This window comes from Rana temporaria, chromosome 8 (genome assembly GCF_905171775.1).
Source record: "Rana temporaria chromosome 8, aRanTem1.1, whole genome shotgun sequence".
Taxonomy (NCBI): domain Eukaryota; kingdom Metazoa; phylum Chordata; class Amphibia; order Anura; family Ranidae; genus Rana; species Rana temporaria.
In genome coordinates, this window is record NC_053496.1 from 51,702,484 (window position 1) to 51,721,818 (window position 19,335).

At 45.6% G+C, this 19,335-nt stretch overlaps 1 protein-coding gene across 6 annotated transcripts in view; it reads left to right on the forward strand.

Annotated features, from left to right (window-relative positions):
- Positions 1 to 19,335, forward strand: part of MYOF (myoferlin) — a 517,119-nt gene that overhangs the window by 193,766 nt on the left and 304,018 nt on the right. For 5 of the 6 annotated variants that reach the window (XM_040361778.1, XM_040361777.1, XM_040361781.1 and 2 more), the window contains 5 exons: positions 10,492 to 10,631; positions 12,852 to 12,940; positions 13,192 to 13,287; positions 15,444 to 15,585; positions 17,091 to 17,190. The exons of the other annotated variant lie outside the window; for it this stretch is intronic. In XM_040361778.1, the coding sequence (XP_040217712.1) occupies positions 10,492 to 10,631; positions 12,852 to 12,940; positions 13,192 to 13,287; positions 15,444 to 15,585; positions 17,091 to 17,190 (567 nt within the window). The remainder of the gene's footprint in view (positions 1 to 10,491; positions 10,632 to 12,851; positions 12,941 to 13,191; positions 13,288 to 15,443; positions 15,586 to 17,090; positions 17,191 to 19,335) is intronic. 6 annotated transcript variants of the gene reach the window in all.

The window sequence follows — 19,335 nt, forward strand, 5'->3', positions numbered from 1 at the left end:
TTTTGTATAATGTGAAAGATTTGTTACGCCGAGTAAATAGATACCTAATATGTCACGCTTTAAAATTGGGCACACTCATGGTGCCAAACTTCAGTAATTAAAAATCTCCATAGGCGACGCTTTAATTAAATTTTTTTACAGGTTACCAGTTTATAGTTAAAGGATGTCTAGTGCTAGAATTATTGCCGACGTTCTAACGCACGCGGCGATACCTGGTTTGAATGGCTTTTACATATGTGGGCGGGACTTGCGTGTGTGTTCGCTTCTGAGCGCGAGCTACTGGGGACAGGGGCATTTTAAATTTTATTTTTTTATTTTCCTTTTTTTTATTTTTACACTTTTTTTGTTTTATTCCTTTTATTCCTATTACAAGGAATGTAAACATCCCTTGTAATATGAATGTCTCATGACAGGTACTCTTCATGGAGAGAGGCGGGGTCAATAAGACCCACTTCTTTCCTCCAGGCTGGAAAGCATAAGGTCAGGATAAAAATTCACTGATCTAATACCGACAGCCGCGATTGCCGCTTTGTTTACTTCCGCATACCCGGGCGTGACGTCATAATGTCGTGCCTGGACCGCCGAATATCCTAGAGATGACTGGTGACCATCTGGTCACCAGTCATCTCTATGCTTCTCATCTGGCGCCAGCAGATTGTTTCTCCGGGTCCCCGATGCCACGGGAGAGCCCAGAGAAGCACTGGATGTCGGTGGGAGGGGGGGGGACGTCCCCTCCCGTAGCCTATTAGAACAATTAAGCGGTGGAACTGCTGCGATGATCATAACTATGGTGCACAGAATCGCCGGCTGAAAAGATGGATATCTGAATAATGCCTGTAGCTGCAAGCATCGTTCAGGTACCCCCACTGAAAGTCCAGGATGTCCTATGACGTCTTTGGGTGGAAAGTGGTTAATGAATCTTACCATTTTGGATTATAAATGTTACAATTGTATTTACACTCACCGACCACTTTATTGGGTACACCTGTTCAATTGTTTGGCAACACAAATCGCTAATCAGCCGATCACATGGCAGCAACTGAATGCTTTTATGCACCTAGATGTGGTGAGGATTTGCTGACATTCAAACCAATCATCAGAATAGGGGAGAAAGGGGATTTAAATGTCTTTGAATGTGACATGGTTGTTGGTGTCAGACGGTATTTCAAAAACTGCTGATCTACTGGGATTTTCACACTAAATCTCTAGGGTTTACAGGGATTGGTCCGAAATAGAGAAAATATCCACTGAGTGGCTATTGTGTGGATGAAAATGCCTTGTTGATGTCAGGAGAATGGGCAGACTGGTTCGAGATGGTCGAAAGGCAACAGTAACTCGAATAACCATGCGTTACAACCAAGTTATGCAGAATACCGTCTCTGAATGCACAACACATCCAACCTTTAAGCAGATGGGCTACAGCGGCAAAAGACCACACTGGGTGTCGCTCCTATCGGCTAAGAACAGGAGACTGAGGCTTCAATTCTTAAATTCTCCAAAATTGAACAATACAAGATTGGAAAAACGTTGCCTGTTCTGAGTCCCGATTTTCCACTGTGACATTCAGATGATAGAGTCGTAATTTTGTGTAAACAACATGAAAGCATGGATCCATCCTGTCCTGTATTTTACGGTTCAGGCTTGTGATGTAATGGTGTGGGGGATATTTCTCTTATCGTCCATGGACGGACACGGCTCCTTAAGTCTTGACAAGTGGGTTATGTTCCCTGTTTACAGGAGAGGACTAGGCAGAAACATGTTAAATGGTTAAATACATGTTACATTAACAGAGTTGAACAGCCCCGCCCAGGGGGCGGTCCCTCCAGACATAACCCTCCTCACTGGAGCATGCAGCCTCAGTTTCGTTCTGCCTAGCAAAGGAGAAGGACGTATGGCTCCCTTTGGGCCCAGCGCCCTGAGGAGAAATTTTATTTTATTATATCTTATTTTATTTTCACTTTTTCTTGAAGAATCTTCTTTCAACTTTCGGCTGAGTGACAGGCTGGATATTATAGATCCTTGTAGTCTACTCAGTCCGACCAGCAAGCGTGGACACACCTATGCAAAGAGGCTTGGTCTGCCATGCCATACCTCATGACTCCTGAGGTGGCAGTGAGCTTTGCTCCGAGGTCCACATATGACTGGGCTGTGGTGTTGCCTCACTCACAGTGGACCGGGCCGACAGCTACCTCCATTGCGGTTGTAGGTCTGTCAGGAATGCGTCAGCGAGTCCTCGCTCGAACGGGTAAGTACAGTCCCTCCTACTTCGGTGGGTTGGTACGGCTGGGCATTCCTGGGGTTCGGAGGTGCTCTGACAGTGGAGGAGCACTCCTCCCTTCCCTGCTCCTTTCTGCTGCATTGCTAAGGCACGCTGTCCGGGGGGGGGGCTTTCCTCAGAGGGCTGTGTTATCTGGCACCTTTTACTGTCTGATACTGGGTTTTTCCTGTGGGGGTTTTCACTGTAAAGGCTCTAGGAGGCTTTCCCTGTTTAAAATGTGGCGTTTTGCCGCCGTTTGGCCAACGCTGGCGCCATTTTTTGGAAGTGTCATGATCGCCCAGTTGGCTCTGGGTGGAATCGAACCCAGGACCTCTCCATTACAGGTCCAGCTCTTTGCCTCTGAGCCACTGCTCAGTGTTATTCTGCTTGCTGTCCGTTGGAGCCTGGTTCTGAACCTGTGCTACTTTGGACCAATCAGTGGCCTGAGCGGCCTATTTAAGCCAGCCCCTTCCTCCTTGCAAATGGCTGGTTCGTTGTCAGCTTTACCTTGTTTGAAACACCTTGAAGAAACCTGAACCTTTACCGGTTTGACCCGGATCTGGACTTGACTACTCTTTTGCCTTCTCCTGCACTTGACCCCTGGATTGTTTATTGGACCTGCTGCCGTCTCCACTCCCTTTGACCATTGGCTTACTGACTTGGACTCTCTGCCTTCCGGAACCCCTGACCATTTGGCTTGCTTCTTGGATTGCTCTGTCCTGACCTGAACGGGCTCCCAGCCTTCTGGACTTTGTTTTTGCACCTGCATCTCTGCTATATCTACCACAGCTCCCCTGGTGTCTTCGCATCACATCTCCAGTGATTCTCGTCTTGCCATCTTCCGCTGCTGGTAGCCGGTGCCTCTTTGTGCCCCTCCTCGCTGTTACCACCTCCAGGGGGTGAGGTGCACAGAGTCGCAAAGGTAGCCGCCCTCGGCATCTCGGCCTCGGTGAGTACTTACCTTAACGGTCCTGACAGGAAGGTTTTCAATTACATTGAAAACTCCCATTGGCGGCCATTTTTGTCGTAGCCGCGCCATGTGCAGCGGGCGGCCATCTTTGTGCAGTTCTGACCCCAATGCTGTATCTAAGGCGCACACAGGTCCCTGCAGACACAGCAGTTCCTTCATGGTTTCTTTCCTCTCCACACGCTGTGTGATGAGAGCGGTAGGCAGCGCTGGGCAGTCTCCTCCTGAGGTGAGTCCCCTGGCTATGCTAACAGACTTATATTGGGATAAGTTTTTAACTCCCCGGGTCAGCGCAGCAAGTGGGTAAGATGCCCTGTATAGGGCCCTGGGAGCGTCAGTTTTTATGTTGAGACAGGTATTACATACACATGTAAATGTCTTTTATATTTGGAGTCAGTATCTGGTCCTTCCCCCAACATGCTCAGCGGCAGGTGTTAGCACCTGGGATCTCCTGGGATTAGCCCTGGACACTTTTGGGCCAGGCTGGGGGCGGAATGCGGACGGGCGGGGGTTAAGAGTGCCCCCTCCCTCCGTTATCCCCTGGGGAATGCTCCGTAATATTGAATTTGTGACCATATGTGTTTGTTTTTTTCCATGGTCTATATGACTTTTTTTTTTTGTCACCTTTTAAAGTCCCAACCTCAGGGGGGTAGTTTTGTTTTTTCTGCTATGGAGCCATGGACCAGGTACCTGGGTAGTAAAAAAAAAAAAAAAAAAAGAAGCAGGATAAGGCATTTATGGGTGCGCTTCTCACTGCTGTAAGGGACTCTCTTAAGCTGTATAGTGCAGCTGTGTTTCCGCCGAGGGCTCGGTCTTTTTTTGGATCTCACAAATCAGACCGCTCTGTGTAGGTCCTCTCCTTCTTGCCTTTCTTTAATAATTTCTAAGATGCGGAATGAGAAAAGCCGCTGAGGTAGTCCCTCACCGCCTGGCGGTTCAGTGCCCTTTTGAGGAGAGCCCTTTCAGGGGATCCTCCGGGTGTCATGTATAGCTGACCACGCTCCCTATTACGGGAGTCCCCGCTTGTATGGATCTGGCTGTTGGAAGATCCGAGGTACTGGCCCTTGTCATGTTTACCATGCTGCGGTCCGTCTTGCGGCCTATTGTGGCTACTACTCTGGAGTCTCAGTCGATTTCTGAGTGAGCATTTTGCACCAGACAGTGGAGGAGCACCGTCTCTGTACCAAGGATATTAGGCTAGCGGACCCGTTGGTCCAGGGCCTCATATAGGTCTGTGATGCTTCTTTGAATGCTGCGCCCTTGTTATCCAGGGCTTCTGTTTCAGAGATGGTATGCGGTGGTGTAGTGGTTAATTCCATTACTTGTCAGCAAGAGTCATTGGTCCGAATTCCGGACACTGACACCAATCTAGCTGGAGTTTACTTTGTCGCTCTGTGTCTGCGTGGGTTTCCTCCGGGTACTCCGGTTTCCTCCCACCCTCCAAAGACATGTGTGCATACACTTCCATAATATACATACAAACTTTGTGTATGTATTATTACGGGGGCCGACAAGGGCTCAGCTGGGGGACTAAATTGTCCCTGGGTGCGTAAACGCCCTATGCAGTCGCCTTCACTCCCTGCTCTAGGTGGGGGGGGGGGCGGCTTACAGGTTCACAATTCAGTGAATCTCCCTGCTCTCTGACTGATGGGTCTGCGAGGTGGTCTCTTCAGAGTCCTAGATAGGGTTTACGCCTATCCATAGAACAGAGTTCTTTTCTCGTTTATTCCTCGCCCGGCTTGTCGGCCTGCCTGAGAACAGTGTGGGACTTGTAAGTCCCGCAGGGACGCATACATGCATGTCCCATTTTGCATATGTCACAGAATTTTCTATGCTCCGTGATGGGAGAGGGCTTCTGTCAGTCTGTGGCCCTCCCTCTTGATCTGGCGTTGGCACTGAGGGTTTTCGCCTAGGAGCTCGCAATTATCCTAACTTTGTTGGGACAGTGAGGTTTTGCCTCGTGGGCTTCTTGAACGACCTTCTTCTGAGGGCAGCTTCTGTCTCTGACCTAATGGAGCTGTTTATAGCCATTCAGACCCCCCGAAGTCTCGGGCGGGTGCTAAACATTTGGAGCCGGTCCTGAGTCCGACTCAAAGGGAGCGAAGGTCCTTCTTCCCCTGGAGAAATTGCAGACTCTTCAGTCTGCAGTGAGGGTATTAGCATCACGCTATCGGTCTTCTCTCCGGGGTGCATGCTGGTCCGGGACCTGTGGTTAGCCTTCTTCGAGGCGGTACTGTATGCTCAGTTCCACACTTGGGCTTTCCAGGAAATACTGTCCAGGTGGTAAGAAATTTCTTGTCTCTGTAATCGCCAGATTCAGGTGCGCCACCTAGTCCGAGTCTTCTGAGTTGGGACGGAGATCCCCAGATCTTCGGCCCGGGAAGTTGTTCCTTCCTTTCAGTGGTCGTTGTTTACGACGGACGCAGGCCTCACAGGTTGTGGGGACCCCTGGGGGGGTCCAGTCGGCCCAGAGTCACTGGATTTGCATGGACCTACGGCCACAACTTCCTGAATGTGCCTGCTCTCTTCTGATCTTGGTGGCTACCGAGGGTCGGGCCTGGTTAGTACCTAGGTGGGAGGCCGCCTGGGTGCTGTGGACCCTATCTACCGTTCTTTGTCCCACTATTTGGTTGATCAGGCTTTGATTCTCCTCGTGTTCGAGGCGGTTGCAAGGTACTAGCCAACAACGCCACGACCGTGGCTTCGGTCTACCATGGGTATGCCAGCAGGCGAACTACTGGAGTCACCTGATGCTGGACCAGGGTGACTGGTTTTCTGTGCCCGGGGGTGTTTCGGCTCCCTTGCAGGAAGTGAGTCTCACAGGGCAGGCGAGATTTTGGCTCAGCGGTAGACTGCCTGCCCTGCAGGCAGTTGCCTCTGGGTTCAAGCCCAGGAAGATCTGTGTCGTTACGTGGCCCGGGCTCGCCTTGGTTTTTTTCCATTTGTGGATCTCCTGGCCGCTCGTCTCCACCGCAAGGATGTCGAAGTAGTGACCAGGTCTAGTGCTCTGGTACTAACGCGTAAGTTGCGCTGGTGACCCTGTGGGGGTCTGTATCAGCGGCCTTATACCGTTCCTCCATTTGTGTTGCTTCCTCAGGTGCTCCATAGAGTGGAGGCTGAGGGGATCCCGATGTTCCTAATCACTCCAGATTGACATTAGCGTCCTTAGTACGCCGTTTTCGGGCACTTCATAACGGAGGTACCCTGGCCGTCGCCAGGGCGAGAGGTCCTTCTGTCTCGAGGTTCCATACTTCCTTCTGTTGTACAGTCACTAACTTACTCAATATGGCTATTGGTAGCCAGACTTTAAGAGACCGGGTCTGTCTGACTCGGTCATCTCAACCATGTTGAGGGCATGGTAGTCTTCTTCCAGGAGAATCTACAGTCACACCTGGCAGACCTACATCTCTTGGTGCGAAGAGATGAAGTGACGTATTCGATGGCCAGGGTCCTGCTGTTTTTTACAGCTTGGTGTGGATCTCAAATTACTTTTAAGCACCGTTTGGGGGCAGAGTTCAGCCTTGGCTGTGTTCTTTCAGTGGCCCTTTGGGGCCCGTTCCCTGGTGGGTACCTCTTTGTGCAGGGGGTTTGTCATATTCTTTCCCCTCTTGGCCCATCTCTTCCCCAATGAGTTTTGACTCTGGTGCTCTTGGTTCCTCAGGAGCTTTCCCTTTGGAAACTTCAGAGAGATTTTCTCTTAACACGATCTCGGAAGGTGGCCCTTTTCTTCCGTTAGAGGGGTCTCTGAGCTGGCGGGCTGGTCTTGCAAGCCGCCATGCTTGATCCTCCATAAGGATTAGGTGGTGGAGCGCCCGCGACCTTCCCTTCTTCCGAAGGTGGTCTCGGACTTTCGCCTGAATAGGGGCATTGTTCCGTCCATCCTTTTTGCCCTCGCCCGGCGCATCCTACGGAGGATGCTTTTCATACTTCAGGCGTGGTACGCGCTTTGCGGGTGTATCTACCTGCTACAGCTCCGTTTTGGAGATCTGACCCTCTTTTGTGTCAGTGTCTGGTCCACAAAGGGCCTGGCGGTCTCGTCGACCACCCTGTCTCGGTGGATCTGACAGACCGTCATACAGGCCTATGCTCTTAGGGGGCGGGCCCCCCTTTTTCCGGTCGCGGCACTTTGGACCAGGGCACCTGGTGCTTCCTGGGTTTTTTCCGACTTCATACGTCGGTGTCACAGGTGTGCAGGGCGGCAACTTGGTCGTCCGTTCACGTTTTTTGTTTTTCAAAATTTCCTGGTTGCTGTGAGTGCATCTTATTATATGCTAGCGTTTGCAGGCGGCCGTTTGAAGTTGCATCTCCTCCGTTTGAGGAGCTCTGCTTGTTTTGGGGTGAAGTTAAAATTGGTTTTACTGATATATTTCCCACCCCTCCTTTTGACACTGCTTGGGGACGTCCCACTTGTCAAGACTTAAAGCGGGGGTTCACCCGTACATGACACTTTTTCCCCTTAGATGGAGGCTCGTTTTGTCTAGGGGAATCGGCTAGTTGTTTTTTAAAATATGAGCTGTACTTACCGTTTACGAGATGCATCTTCTCCGCCGCTTCCAGGTATGGGCTGCGGGACTGGGCGCTCCTATTTTGATTGACAGTCTTCCGAGAGGCTTCCGACGGTCGCATCCATCGCGTCACGATTTTCCGAAAGAAGCCGAACGTCGGTGCGCAGGCGCAGTATAGAGCCGCACCGACGTTCGGCTTCTTTCGGCTACTAGTGACGCGATGGATGCGACCGTCGGAAGCCTCTCGGAAGACTGTCAATCAAGAAGGAACGCCCTCTCCCGAAGACCCATACCCGGAAGCGACGGAGAAGATGCATCTCGAAAACGGTAAGTACAGCTCATATTTTAAAACTAGCCGATTCCCCTAGACAAAACGAGCATCCATCTAGCATCCATCTAAGGGGAAAAAAAATGTATGGGTGAACTCCCGCTTTAAGGAGCTGTGTCCGTCCATGGACGATGAGAGAAAATAGGATTTTTTGTACTCACCGTAAAATCCTTTTCTCTGACGTCCATGGACGGACACAGCTCCCACCCCTCCTTTTTAGGTTTGTACTGCTTGTTATGAACTGAGGCTGCATGCTGCAGTGAGGAGGGTTATGTCTGGAGGGACCGCCCCCTGGGCGGGGCTGTTCAACTCTGTTAATTTAACATGTATTTAACCATTTAACATGTTTCTGCCTAGTCCTCTCCTGTAAACAGGGAACATAACCCACTTGTCAAGACTTAAGGAGCTGTGTCCGTCCATGGACGTCAGAGAAAAGGATTTTACGGTGAGTACAAAAATTCCTATTTTTCTTGGCACACTTTGGGCTCCTTGGTACCAATTGAGCATCATTTAAATGCCACGGCCTACCGGAGTATTGTTGCTAACCATGTCCATCCCTTTATGACTACATTGTACTCATCTTCTGATGGCTCCTTCCAGCAGGATAATGCACCATATCACAAAGCTCAAATCCTCTCGCCACTGGTTTCTTAAACATGGCAATGAGGTCACTGTACTCCAATGGCCTCCACATTCACCAGATCTTATCCAATAGAGCACCTTTGGGATGTGGTGGAACCGGAGATTCACATTCATGGATGTACAGCTGACAAATATGCAGCAACTGTGTGATGCTATCGTGTCAATATGGACCAAAATCTGAGGAATGTTCCCAACACCTTGTTGAATCTATGCCACAAAGAATTAAGGCAGTTCTGAAGGTAAATGGGTGTCCAACCCGGTACTGGCAAGGTGTACCCAATAAAGTGGCCAGTGTGTGTATTGTCACTAACAGGCCAGCTTTGCAAGATAACTGAAATACATCACAGGTGATAACATTTGCTGCTCAGTGATTGCAGTATTCTAGTCTGCATCTTTCCAAGGTAATGCATAAAACCTGGCCTGTTAGTGGCCCTGGGGACAGGGTTGATGATCACTGGTCTATAGCAATGGTGGGCTTTGAGTGCAGCCTTAGGCCCCGTACACACGGTCGGACCGAACTGATGAGAATGAACAGAAGTTCAGTTTCATCGGACCAAACCGACCGTGTGTATAGGCCATCGGTCTGTTTTCCTTCGGTCCAAAATTTTAAAACATGCGTCAAAACCGAACCGATGGACCGCTGCCCCATCAAACCAAATCAATGGATGGTACAGAAAAGCATCGGTTCAAAACCTGCGCATGCTCAGAATCAAGTCGACGCATGCTTGAAAGCATTGAACTTAGTTTTATTCAGCACATCGTGTGTTTGACGTCACCGCGTTCTGACCCGATCGGATTTTGGACTGACGGTGTGTACACATATCAGGCCGTACTGCCACTTCAGAGGTGAACCGATGTAAACGGTCCGACAGACCAGTCACATTAGTTTGGTCCGACCGTGTGTACAATGCCTTAGAGTTCACACTGATGCAAATTGGATGCGGTAAAATCTGCATCCAATTTGCATGACAGGAGAGTGTGACTGGCTCGCAATGGAGCCGGTTCACACCTCTCCGAGGTGGCTGCGGTCCGGATTGCAGAAGGGTCTTGTGCATCTTTAGCTTCATTTCAGGTGTGAATTCAGGCAAAATTCAGACCTGGTCCGCACCTACAGGGATGCACCGGACCCCTGCTGTGGGCTGCAGCAAGTATGAACCCAGCCTTAGATATCACCAAAGGGCTGCACATACAAATCAATGAGTACTTGGTGTCAGACAAGCACACAAGGTTATATAGTCAAAGGTTTCTGGTCTGAGGCTGTGAACAAGAGATGTGTAGAGCCTGTTGATATAATACAAGAGATGGTTAGAGACTGCAGATGTGATAAAGGAGATTTCAATCATGATACATGAGATGGTCAGAGACCACAGACCTGATACAAGAAATGGTCAGAGAAGACAACGTACAGGAGACTGTACACATATAGACGTTGCTGGAGACATTCTTTGGGAGACTGTCATTAACTGAAGATAATATTATACGGGACTGTTGGAAATCACTACTACAACAGGGCAATATGAAAACACAGATTTGTGTTGGCAGGGGCCCCATCAAGCCACACAAAGTGCCAATGATTCACGGGTTGGGCAACACGGGTAATCTGTCATGTCACACTTGAGTTCTTTTCTAACCTGTTTACTTGTGTGTGTGTGATCATGTTGCCCTTGAACTCTATATTTTAAAAACCGCTCCAATTATAGGACAAGGTAAAGGCAGCCATCCCATTCCAAGAACAAAATATGCCTAATTTGATAACATGTTCTTTAACACATCACCCTAATATTTTATTTAGAGGCAAATAAGAAAATGCATCAGCACTTGGGACCTGCCACTGAGAGGCTTGCTCTGTATGTACTAAGAAACCAAGGCCTAGTTCCAGAACATGTGGAAACCAGGACATTGTATAGCACTTTCCAACCAAACCTCCCACAGGTAAGTCATCCTTAAGCTGGTATTTGCTATTTTATTTTACTCCGAAGTACATATTAATGGGTACATGAAGGAAAAGCATGGAGGGCAGACAACCCATGAGACAAATGCATATCCAGTCATGTAACAGATTGGGGGAGCATGATGACTTTAAATTTCTAGTACTGGGATCCTAAGTTTGATTCCTACAGTACCAATTTTACATGAATTATGTAGATGATCCAGTATAAGTGTGGTTATCAACAGGATTCACCTTTAGTAACCAAGAACCTGCTGATAGGTTAACAGAAAACGATTTGTGCAAAATGCATAGAGGCTACCATTGCGGGCCTTGTCTTTTGAAATGCTAATTGTTTGCTTAACAGCCTATTTAGTACTTTTTAAAGGCTAAATTCACCTTTTTAAGGAAAAAAAATAAATGTACATATTTTTGCAGGAAAAAGTGAATTAATTTTTTCTCACAGGGGCCTGCAAAGCATAGTGCCCCCTATCTGCGGATTGTTGGGCAGAAAACTGAAGGACGGGTCTGCAGGAGCCCAACATTGCACCATCAGTCTGTACGGGCTTTAGAGAGCTGGAGGAAGTGGCATTGGACTATGGGTGTGCCAATCGGCACCCTCACAGTCCATTGAGAATCTCAAGCTGTCTGCTGTGGTGGGAGAAGGGACTTGTAGTTTTAGTCACAGATCCCTGTGAATGAATGACATATGTGGAGGAGACATGCACAGCCATGCCAATTTTAAATGCAACAGCTGCTGGGGGAAGAGGAACCCCTACCCCTTGCAGGAGTGAGGGGAGCATGCCGCAACATGTTACATACGGTTGTAACATTTTCTAAATGTAAACTTCTCCTTTTAGGTCAGTGACCCAGGACAGTCTGAGTTTTCCGATCTACATAAATGTTTCAGGTCAAACTTTTAAACTCCGTGGCTAAAAACAGATAGCGGCTACAATTCTTAGAGTATAGCCATAGTAACCCAATATTTCTTTTGACAGGCTTAAAGGGGTTGTAAAGGTAAAAGAAATTCCCTAAATGGCTTCCTTTACCATAGTGCAGTCCTCCTTTACTTACCTCTTCCTTCGATTTTGCTTTTAAATGTCCTTATTTCTTCTGAGAAATCCTCACTTCCTGTTCTTCTGTCTGTAACGACACACAGTAATGCAAGGCTTTCTCCCTGGTGTGGGGTGTTGTGCTTGCCCCCTCCCTTGAGGGGGGAGCAGGAGTGTCAGGATGCCCACTAACACATAGCTCCTTTTATCTGCAATGTAGAGAGCGTCCTGACTCTCCTGCTCGCCCCCTCAAGGGATAACAGGACGTGAGGATTTCACAGAAGAAATAAGGACATTTTAAAAGCAAAATCCAAGGATGAGGTAAGTGAAGGAGGACTGCACTAAGGTAAAGGAAGCCATTTAGGAAAAAAAAATTTACATTTACAACCCCTTTAAGCCTGGTACACACCACTATTTTAATTTTTTTTTTTTTTTTTTTTTGGTTAACCCAGCGGATTGAATGAAAACAAAGTCTCAGAATGTGGCCGCTGTGTAAGCACATTCAGCTGGAATTTTTGTATTACCTCTATTATCTTACACTTGAAATGCTGCTACATTTTGTATTGACCTTTTTTCGAAAATAAAAAATTGTTATTTGAAAAAAAAAAAAGAAAACAAAGTCTCAGCTCTGGTCGGAGCTGCTGTACTAACCATCTCCCCTGCTGTGCTATTGTGTTCTGACAGGGGGGCGCCCCCCTCCCGCCAGAACACTCCGGTCAGCGCTCTTGGCCATTGGCTAAATGGGAGCCGGTAAGCTGCTGGTTTTCCCAAATGCTCATCCGACAAAAGCCAGCCTGTTTCTGTCAGACCGGCTGCCATACACACGGCCTGAATGTCGGATGGTTTTTATTCAATTGGCCAATGTCACCTAGCATTCAGCTTGTGTGTACTAGGCTTTGCTGTAATTTTAGTTCTCACCAACGTTTAGAGCAGTGAATCTGTGTGACTCTGGAAAGAACCGTAATGTTTGGGTTTCAAGGTCGGGGACTCATGTGAATGTTTCATTTTACTCTGGTGTGCAACACATCGATGGGAATAGAATTCATGTGTTAGTTTATTCCTGTGTAAGTGGTCAAATTTGCCTTTGCAGTGTAACATGTTTTATCCAATTCTACAATCTATCAAACTGTTTTAAAAAAAGTTTCATAATTGCTATCAATTCATCCCTTGCAGGGCAAACTGGAGATGTGGGTTGATGTCTTCCCTAAATATTTGGGTCCTCCCGGACCTCCCTTCAACATCACGCCCCGCAAAGCCAAGAAGTAGGTGATCTTGCTTAGATCTGTTTCTATCAAGTCAGATTTTTCAGACATCAGAGCTAACTATAATAACTATAAGGTCACAGAATATGTGTCAAGTACTATAGTTATTTTTCTAGATCTCGGTCTTGATAGTGGGGTACTAGTAATAAAACAAACTGACATTTTAGCATTTCGTTTCTAAACTGCCAACACCAACTTTACTCTGGCTGGACTTAAAACCAAACTCCAATCTCTGTCTCTTTTTGTATTAGCTATATCCTGCGGGTGATAGTATGGAACACTAAAGATGTACTTCTGGATGAGAAAAGCATTACTGGGGAAGAAATGAGCGATATCTATGTCAAAGGGTAACATTTATTTACTTTAATATTTAGCTTGTAAATAGTATTTTCATGTACATATTTGACAGCCTTTATGTAGCATTTTCACATTATTTTAGTTAACTGGTTTTACAATGTAGTTTGTCTGCTCTAGTGAATTTCATATGTAAAATAAATAAGAATTGTGAATGTTTTAAAAGAACAGTTTTTTATTTGCCTGTCTGTACTGAGAGCTACTGTATTAACATTTGAAAATGCCTGTTGCAATGTCAGTAATTTAAGTTGCTGACCCATAACCAGTATAGATATCAAGAATTCTGACTTTAGTCTGCCAAATGCCTGTTCCAGGTTAGTGACTCCGTATTGAAGCTACACAAGGATACAACTGGCATATTCAGCTGGAGGTTAGCAGTGGAAGCTTCCACATTTATCTCATGATTTAAAGAATAAGTTCACCTTTGGGAAAATGTTATATGTTCCTCCTGTTTTTAGGCTGGAACGTGTAACCTGTTCCCAATGCTGCAGCCATTTGTCGACCTTCTGCCTTTAGTGACAGCGAGCTGGGGATCTTCTTTCCGAATTCACTGTCACAATTAAGAAAAAAAAAAGACATGGCCATGCGGGGCTCTGTCCACCCAGCCATGTCATTCATTCAGACTTCAGTGAATGAACTACAGGTACTGACATCCTTTGGAGCTGTCGGCTTATTGTTCTCAATGAACAACCAGTGAGCATTGCTCAGAGATTCACAGGGAGCTTTATATTCTATGGATGGCGGAGGACAATCGGAGCAAGCTTTAAATTTATTCCTAGAATGCAAACCTCTGTATTAAAGGCAGAGCAGTGCTCGGCCCATCTTGATTTTGTTACAGGAATGGGAAGTTCCCTTCCTGCTGCTGTATACAGCTTGGGCTACCATACAGTTTATACAATTCATATAGCCACTGCATCCCCACTGAGGGAAATACTTAAATTGGACCAGCTTGGTTCAAAAAAACTATTTAACATCATTACAAATAGGGTTGTTCCGATACCAGTACCGAGTATTACCCCCGATACTGAAATAGAATACTTGTGTCCCGTCCCCCCCCCCCCGTCGCCGCAAACCCGTCGCCGCAAACCGCAAAGCCGCCACCGTTAATCAGCGTGCGGGGAACATTACAGCTTTCGTTTGAATAGCTGTATCCCAGCCGCTTATAGACACTCCCCCTTGCGCGGGATTGGACGGATGATCTGTCCAATCCCGCGCATGGGGGAGTGTCTATACGCGGTGGGGATACAGCTATTCAAACGAAAGCTGTAATGTTCCTCGCACGCTGATTAACGGCGGCACGTGCGGCATCATCAAGGTATGTAGGACATGGCTGCATTATGTGGGGGACATGGCTGCATTATGTGGGGGACATGGCTGGAATATGTGGGGGACATGGCTGGAATATGTGGGGGACATGGCTGGAATATGTGGGGGACATGGCTGCATTATGTGGGGGACATGGCTGCATTATGTGGGGGACATGGCTGCATTTGGGGACACATTTAAAAAAAGTATCGGTATTCGGTATCGGCGAGTACATAAAAAAAAGTATCGGTACTTGTATTCAGTCCTAAAAAAGTGGTATCGGGACAACCCTAATTACAAACATCTCTAAAAAGATCTACCCAAGTCATGTGGCTGTAAATTTTGAATTCCAATGCACTTGCCTGCAATTAAATGTTACTTTTTTTTTCTTTGTGTGCATAAAGATACCCATCTTAGGATATTTGCTTTTATGAATTAAGTTTAAAAGTTACTATTTTTCTTTAACTGCATTGCGGCTACTTTTTGTGGCCATTTTAGGTGTAGACCCTGATTAGAGGGTGACTTCTTCCCAATTCTGAACTGAATAAAGCTCTTCAGTGGAAGCGCAGACATGGTTGTCTGCTTGGTGGTGTTTATATTGGCTAAATGAGCACCAGATGAGAATCGGCAATTGGAGATCATGCCAGACCTGCATTTATAGGCTCGAGAGCTTCCTTTCCTTGTTACTCGATTTCATGGCTGGTCTGAGAAGATCAGTATGTGAAACACACTTGTAAACAGACACTCAAGTTTTTAATCAGGGCAGACTTTATTTGGAAGATAGTGAAAGCATAAGTTATCAAGGTCATATAAAACCCAAATGTATGTGCCTATTGCTTTTCAGCTGGATTCCTGGCAATGAGGAGAACAAGCAGAAAACAGATGTGCACTATCGGTCATTGGACGGTGAAGGAAACTTTAACTGGCGATTTGTGTTCCCGTTTGAATACCTTCCAGCAGAACAGCTCTGTGTTATTTCTAAGAAGGTAGGCGCCTGAAACGTTGTGCCTGTATTAAATATGTTGAGCGTAAAGGCAGTGAGTTCTCATGTGTGGCAGAGATTTACTTCTGCCGGGATCTGACTCGGTCACTCCAGTTTCAGGTCTTTTTAGAATTTGTTTTGCCAGTTTTTCTTCTATGCTTTATTGAAGCCAAGATAAAACTTCAGCTAGGAAAGCCAAGACCAAACTGCAGCTAGGGAAGCCAAGACAAAACTGCAGCTAGGGCATAGAGACAGTGTTATAATGTAGTTTTAGAACTAAAACAAGATGTTAAGCCGGCCATAGACAGTTGGAATCTCAGTCAGTTCAGCGCTGAGATTCAAACCATGTACTGGAAGGCTAATTGTACCCAAGTTGATCGGTCGATCAACTTGGGTACAACCAGCCTGTCGGGATTTTTGTGTGATTGCCAGCGCCATTAGTCTAAACTCTGTGTCAGATCTTGAAGCCTAACTCCAGGTTTCTTGTGACTATAGTTCATTTGGACCAAGCTGGTCCAAATAATTTATTTGTTTTACTAACAGATGCACCTACTGTGAGCGCAATATAAACTGTATGTAGCATCAGCTGCATACAGCATTATGTTTTAATAAATACAATGGGGAACATTTTTGTAAAGTATGCCATTGCGAACTCCTAATTACAGTAACTGTGGTCTTCGAGATCATATACATTTCCTATAAGCCTCAAACATAAAGGTGATGGCATAGACACTTGGACCCAAAAAGTGACGACCTATATATTGACCCAAGTGGCATAATCTCCATAAATGTATACTATTCCAGCAACTTATTTTTAGCTTTTATTTCTGCGTAGTAAATACCAAACACCAAATCAAGTAGTTAACACCTTCACCACCCCACCAATATTTTGTTTTAAAAAGACAGTGTTGTCTTTTACGCACACTTGACGCCCACGTGTCACATTAGCCTAAATCTATAACTATTCAGAAATGTATTAAAATCTATATCAATTGCCCTAAGGAAAATTTAAGGACTTCCTGTCCTGTTCCTGCAACAAAATCAGGTTGGGCTGAGCGCTGCTCAGCCATTTACAAGAAACCTTGCACTTATGACTACAAGGCTTCCTGTGATTGGCTGAGGTGGAGATTGACCTCATCCACCTGCCTCTCTACCTCCTTCATAAAACGCACATGCTCAACCCATTTTGTTCCAGGAGTATGATGAGATTTCCCTGTCCTGCTACTAGAACATAGCACTGTACACTAAATGTAGCTGATGCTATGTACGGTTTATACAGTGCTGACAGCTGTCACATTAGTAGCAAAATAGTTTTTTTGGACCAGCTTGGTCCAAACTATTTAAAGCTGCATGAATCCTGGAATTAGGCTTTAAACAGGCTTAATGACCTCATAAGACAGTGTTTGGGCCTGGCCTGCTGAGGCAAAGTGACAGATTCTGTCTATTGGCATTGTCTAAATTCAGTGCATGTATGTGTATATTCACCTTGTTTGCACTTTACATTTCTAGGAGCATTTCTGGAGCCTTGATAAAACGGAGTTCAAGTTGCCACCAAAGCTTATACTTCAAATCTGGGACAATGACAAATTTTCTCTGGATGACTACTTAGGTATGGGCACCTGAGATCTGTAATAAGTAAATTACTCTGGTAATTTCTGTTAGATATTTGATTATTCTGACCCCCCCCCCCCCCCACAAACACAGATGACCTTTCCAATTTTTAGATTGGGAAAATTTGAGAAATAAAGTCTTTATGAAGGACAACGGCTGCTTTACATTTGGTAACATCCAGGTAAGGTCTGTGCTTTCCATTAGGAGGCCTCACTACTGGCCTTGGATGTGATCATCTGATTCCCTATAGTACAAGCAGCCATATGTTTAGCATTCATGTAAGATGGAAGTGAGGCAGTAAATCTGCCTGACACTTTTACTAGTGTACTAACTGAAGTCACAGAAGGCTTTTACCAAAATCATTCTTTCAACAGTAACCTGTTAGTGTGTCTGTGTTTGACCCTCTTTCACAAAGAGGTGTTGACAGTATTAAAAAATAAATAAATAAATCTATATCTATTAATGAAATGGGGAAATATCCAGTTGTGTGGGATGCATATCTTGTAAATTTCAGTTTACTTTTGACAGACCTCAAATACAGTATATACTGTGACCAATCCTGCAAGCTTACAACAATTTGTCACCTAATCCCGTCAGGGGCACTAAATATATTTCTGCATGCACACATGCTTAAAGCATATGTCAAGGCATAAAATAAAAAAATCTGTGTGTGTAATATATAAAATATATATATATATATATATATATATATATATATATATATATATATATATATAATATATATATATATATATATATATATATATATATATATATTGTTTCTGATATTTATTAAAACATATTCAAGCTATAGTTCCATAATGGATATGGGCTGAAAATGCGTGCATTCGGGTTTAATTTGAGGGTATATACATCCAAATCGGAGGAAGGGTTTAAGAATTACAGCTCTTAAGAACAGCCAACCCCCCCCCTTTTTTTTTTTTTTAAGGGACCAAAAGTCATTGGACAACTGAATCAAAAGCTGTTTCATGGCCAGGTGTGGGCTACTCCTTCATTATTTCTTCATTAGTTAGGCTGGGTTCACACTATACTACAGCAGTACGACTTTCATCCTACTTTGCTCTGCGACATCGGTCCTACATCCATCCGACTTTCATGAACAGGATACTACTTTTGATCCGACTTTGTGATAGTCTGACTTATTCTTTGACCAATCAAAACAATCCCAGAGTCAGATGAATTCCTTTTACTGCTGCTGTAATCACAATGTCGGATGTCAAGTCGTATGGTAAGGACAAGGCTCCTTCTTTGGCATGACTTCAATGATATTCAATGGGCTGAAGTAGGATCAAAGTCGGACCAAAGTAGTACAGGGAGCATTTTCAAAGTCAGACCGACTTGTGTCGGACCAGTTAAGATGGCTCTCATAGGGAAACATTGATTTTCACATGTCATGCGACATGAGCTCCCAGTGTCGGAGCGTTTGTCGGACAAGTGTGAACCTGGCCTTAACCAGGTAAAAAGGTCTGGAGTTTATTCGAAGTGTGGTATTTGCATTTGGATCTATTGCTGTGAACCTATATCATACGTTCAAAGGAGCTGTCCATGCAAGTGAAACAGGCCATTGTAAGGCTTCAAAAATTAAACTAATCCATCAGAGAGCTAGCAGCAACATTAGGAGTGGCCAAATCAACAGTTTGGTACATTCTGAGGAAAGAAGAATGCACTGGTGAGTTCTGCAACATAAAAAGGCCTGGACGTCCACGTAAAACGGTGGTGAATGATCGCAGAATCCTCTCTATGGTAAAGAAAAAAACATTCTCAACATCCCTACAAGTAAAAAACACTCTTCAGGAAGTGGGCGTATCTTTGTCAAAGTCTACAATTAAGTTAAGACTTCGACAGCAAATACAAGGGGGTTCACCACAAGGTGCAAACCATTCATAAGCCTGAAGAATAGAAAAGCCAGAATAGACTTGGCCAAAAAAACATCTAAAAAAGCCAGACCAGTTCTGGAAAAGCATTCTTTGGACAGATGAAACTAAGATTTAACTGTAGCATAATGACTGGAAGAAAAAAGGGTGGTGAAGGCTTGGAACAGCTCATGATCCAAAGCACACAACGTCATCTGTAAAACCTGGTGGAGCTTGCAGTGTGATGGCATGGGCATGCATGGCTTCCA